Genomic DNA, 2,953 nt, shown 5'->3' with positions numbered 1-2,953 from the left:
TATATATATATACATATATATATATACATATATATATATATCATGCAGCTGAATAAAATAAACTAAACTAATCACACATGAATGAACCTTATGTCTGTCTGCCAATATATGAAAGCCAACAAAAGTGTTAATTGAAAATGAAAATTTCTAATCAAAATGACAGCAAGATTGTAACCAAAAGCACACAGACCATTAGAAAAGGATTAACAATGAAGGAAGAGGAGGGGGAACAAAAAACAGCAAACATCAAAATGACAGAGGATTCTAATTAAATAAAAGTAAAGCGAATGCAGTTTATTGCACAAGGAATAACCGAACTAGCAGCTGGACATATGACAGCGAGGAAATGATAGTGTTAGAGTGAATAAAAACTGAACTCTTTAGTAAAGTAGATCAATGAAATTTCATTCTTTCACTTTGTTAGGGAAGATGAAATATCAATGAGGAAGGTAAAAAACAAACAAACAAAGGGAGTAACAAAAGGGGGTTTAAAAAAACTGTTATAAAAGGGAAACTATTTTTGACTATAAAAAAGTAATCTGACCATTTTAAACTCTTTTCTCTGAGAAATGTTTCTAAATGAGCCAAACACGTGTGTCAAAGTTGGTTTGAGTTGATGCCAACAGCTAGATGGTAAATTTAGCACTCAATGACACTCAATGTCATTCCTGAAATTTTAGAGAGGAATTATCAATAATATCAGTTATTTTGCAAAGATAAAGATGATCAAATATGACTATTTCTATCACCTTTATGACAAAATAAAACAAAACAAAAAACAAAACCAAAAACCCCAAACAACACTGGTATCAAAGCAAAGTGTACGAGGTACTGCCATTTTGAAATCATTCAATCTCAGAAAACCAATAATAAAGAAGAGAAATAGTAAAAAGAAAAATAAGGAACAGCAAATCTTAAATGGTTCATCATTTTATAGCTTACTGATGGTCAACATTTGTACACATTTTTCCAATCTTTGAAACAAAAAGTTGATGCATTTTTAAGCAAACACTTGTGGAAGCACAAAGATGGTTGTGTGTAGAAACGAAAAAAAAAAAAAAAAAAAGGAAGGTGTTTGACAGACTAAAATAAATTGCATTTTGTTTTGAGACATAAAAGCAGGCACAATAACTGAGGTTAAGCAAGGCGAGTTATCTAAAGGAAATAATCCTTGGTTAGGTAGAAGCACAGGTAAGGGGAGGATTCAATAATCACGCGAAAGATGAAATGTGCAGTGTAGTCCAAGGATAACAGGTGAGAGCGTGGCATAGAGCTACAAAGGGTTGAGGGAGGGGAGAGTTTACCAGATTTAAATACCACCATGAAGCATATCTTTTATTATTAATTTTTCTCCAATAACAGCATATAGAAAATATTCTAACAGTAAGAGGTTACAACAGTTCACACGGTAAAATGCTAATAATTATGAACATAGCATTATAATAGATCTTTTTAAAGTAACACCTACTAAGATGAAGTATAAACAGTGTTCAATATATATGTCAAACATTGCCATTTATGACAGGTCAACTCTTGAGGAGGAATGAGAATTATTCTTAATAAAAGTTTTGTCTTTTTACATTATTTTTCTTAACTCTCAAATAATGAATATTTCATTTATCTTAGCAAAAATCTATAGGTTAATCTACAGTTAGGTCCTATTCTTTTTCTAAGGAATTGAGAAGAGGGTATAAAAAGGGTGAGAGCTATGTCATACAAATTAATCAGTTCTAATATATTCATCAATTACCAATGCTATTATAAGCTCTGTATAAAAGTACATGAGCACACAACCTTTAACGAGTTTTTAGCTGGTTGAGATGATTGGCACCTCTCACTCACAAAGCTGATATTATATAATAAACATTGCAACTGATTTTAACCTGCAAGGCTTAATTACAATTTAAAAAAAGGCCTGGAAGGAATTAACATTTTTTTCAAGAAACAGTCATATGTGGCACAAGCAAATCATCCACATACTCAGTCTTCAGCAATATAATAATGATGCATATACTGTGTGTGAAATATGAGTATTTTTTCCTCCAAAATATTGGCATTTTTCTCAGTTCATTCAGAATGGAAATCATAATGCCTTACAAAGTTAGAGAAGAAACAGATTACCTATTCTAACTATTGCAATAACGGTTAGCTTGTTTGAAGTAAAGTTAGATATAAATCTTTGGGGGAAATGTAAGAGAACCTTATATATCATTTATCCTTTTACTGGTTTCAGGCACTGAACTGTAATTTTACTAAGGTACAGCTTTCTAGAATTCAGATGAATTACATTGGCCCCAGTATATATTTTATCAACTGGTGCTAACTTCATCAACCTCGGAAGAATGAAAGGCAGAGTAAACTCGGTCAGAGTTTGAACTCAGAATGTACAAAAGAAATGTCAAGAAGTATTTTGTCTGACACTCAACTGATTCCACCATCCACCAGTTATATTTGTATGTAATAGCTATAAATTAAATTAAATATATAGGTATTTGAAGCTTAAAGAAATATGTGAATACATGGTACTAATATATTATCCTGATTTTTAAGCAGTTTGAAGTGATGGTGGTGGAGATAGTGATGCAGTATAAGCAAAAGGATAAAGAATAGTTTAAGTCACAGTGTTGTTATTAAATCAGAAATAATAAGGGTGAAGTTGGGTAGGGATTAAAAAGCAAGGAGTGTCAAAATAAATTATGCAAAATGCATATCAAAGGGAGTGGGCAAATAGGATACGAAGCAAAGCAGTAGGTAAGCCCTACACCACATCTACCTGAGAAAGGGATATAATGTCAACACAAACAGAACTATTTTGATATGGACACATAGATTATGAGAGAAGGGTACTGAGCAATAGTTGATGCTTGCAGATTATAATCCCCTTGCACAAAAATAGGCTGCCTTAAGATGCTTAGAACTAAATTAATGATATATATATATATATATATATATA

General features: G+C 31.7%; 1 protein-coding gene across 11 annotated transcripts in view; it reads right to left on the bottom strand.

Moving 5' to 3' along the window:
• LOC128246976 (FERM domain-containing protein 5-like) overlaps positions 1-2,953 on the bottom strand; it is a 276,439-nt gene that overhangs the window by 23,974 nt on the left and 249,512 nt on the right. Inside the window, exon 20 of one of the 11 annotated variants that reach the window (XR_001409851.2) lies at positions 545-668. The exons of 9 other annotated variants lie outside the window; for them this stretch is intronic. Coding sequence is in view for 1 of the 2 variants with exons in the window: in XM_014920491.2 (XP_014775977.1) it covers positions 663-668 (6 nt within the window). In the remaining variant the exon portion in view is untranslated. Of the gene's footprint in view, positions 1-27; positions 669-2,953 lie in introns of those variants that run through there. One more of the 11 variants, XM_014920491.2, reaches the window with a different exon arrangement.

Source organism: Octopus bimaculoides, chromosome 12 (genome assembly GCF_001194135.2).
Source record: "Octopus bimaculoides isolate UCB-OBI-ISO-001 chromosome 12, ASM119413v2, whole genome shotgun sequence".
NCBI classification, from domain to species: domain Eukaryota; kingdom Metazoa; phylum Mollusca; class Cephalopoda; order Octopoda; family Octopodidae; genus Octopus; species Octopus bimaculoides.
This window is presented reverse-complemented; position numbering and strand designations above follow the sequence as displayed.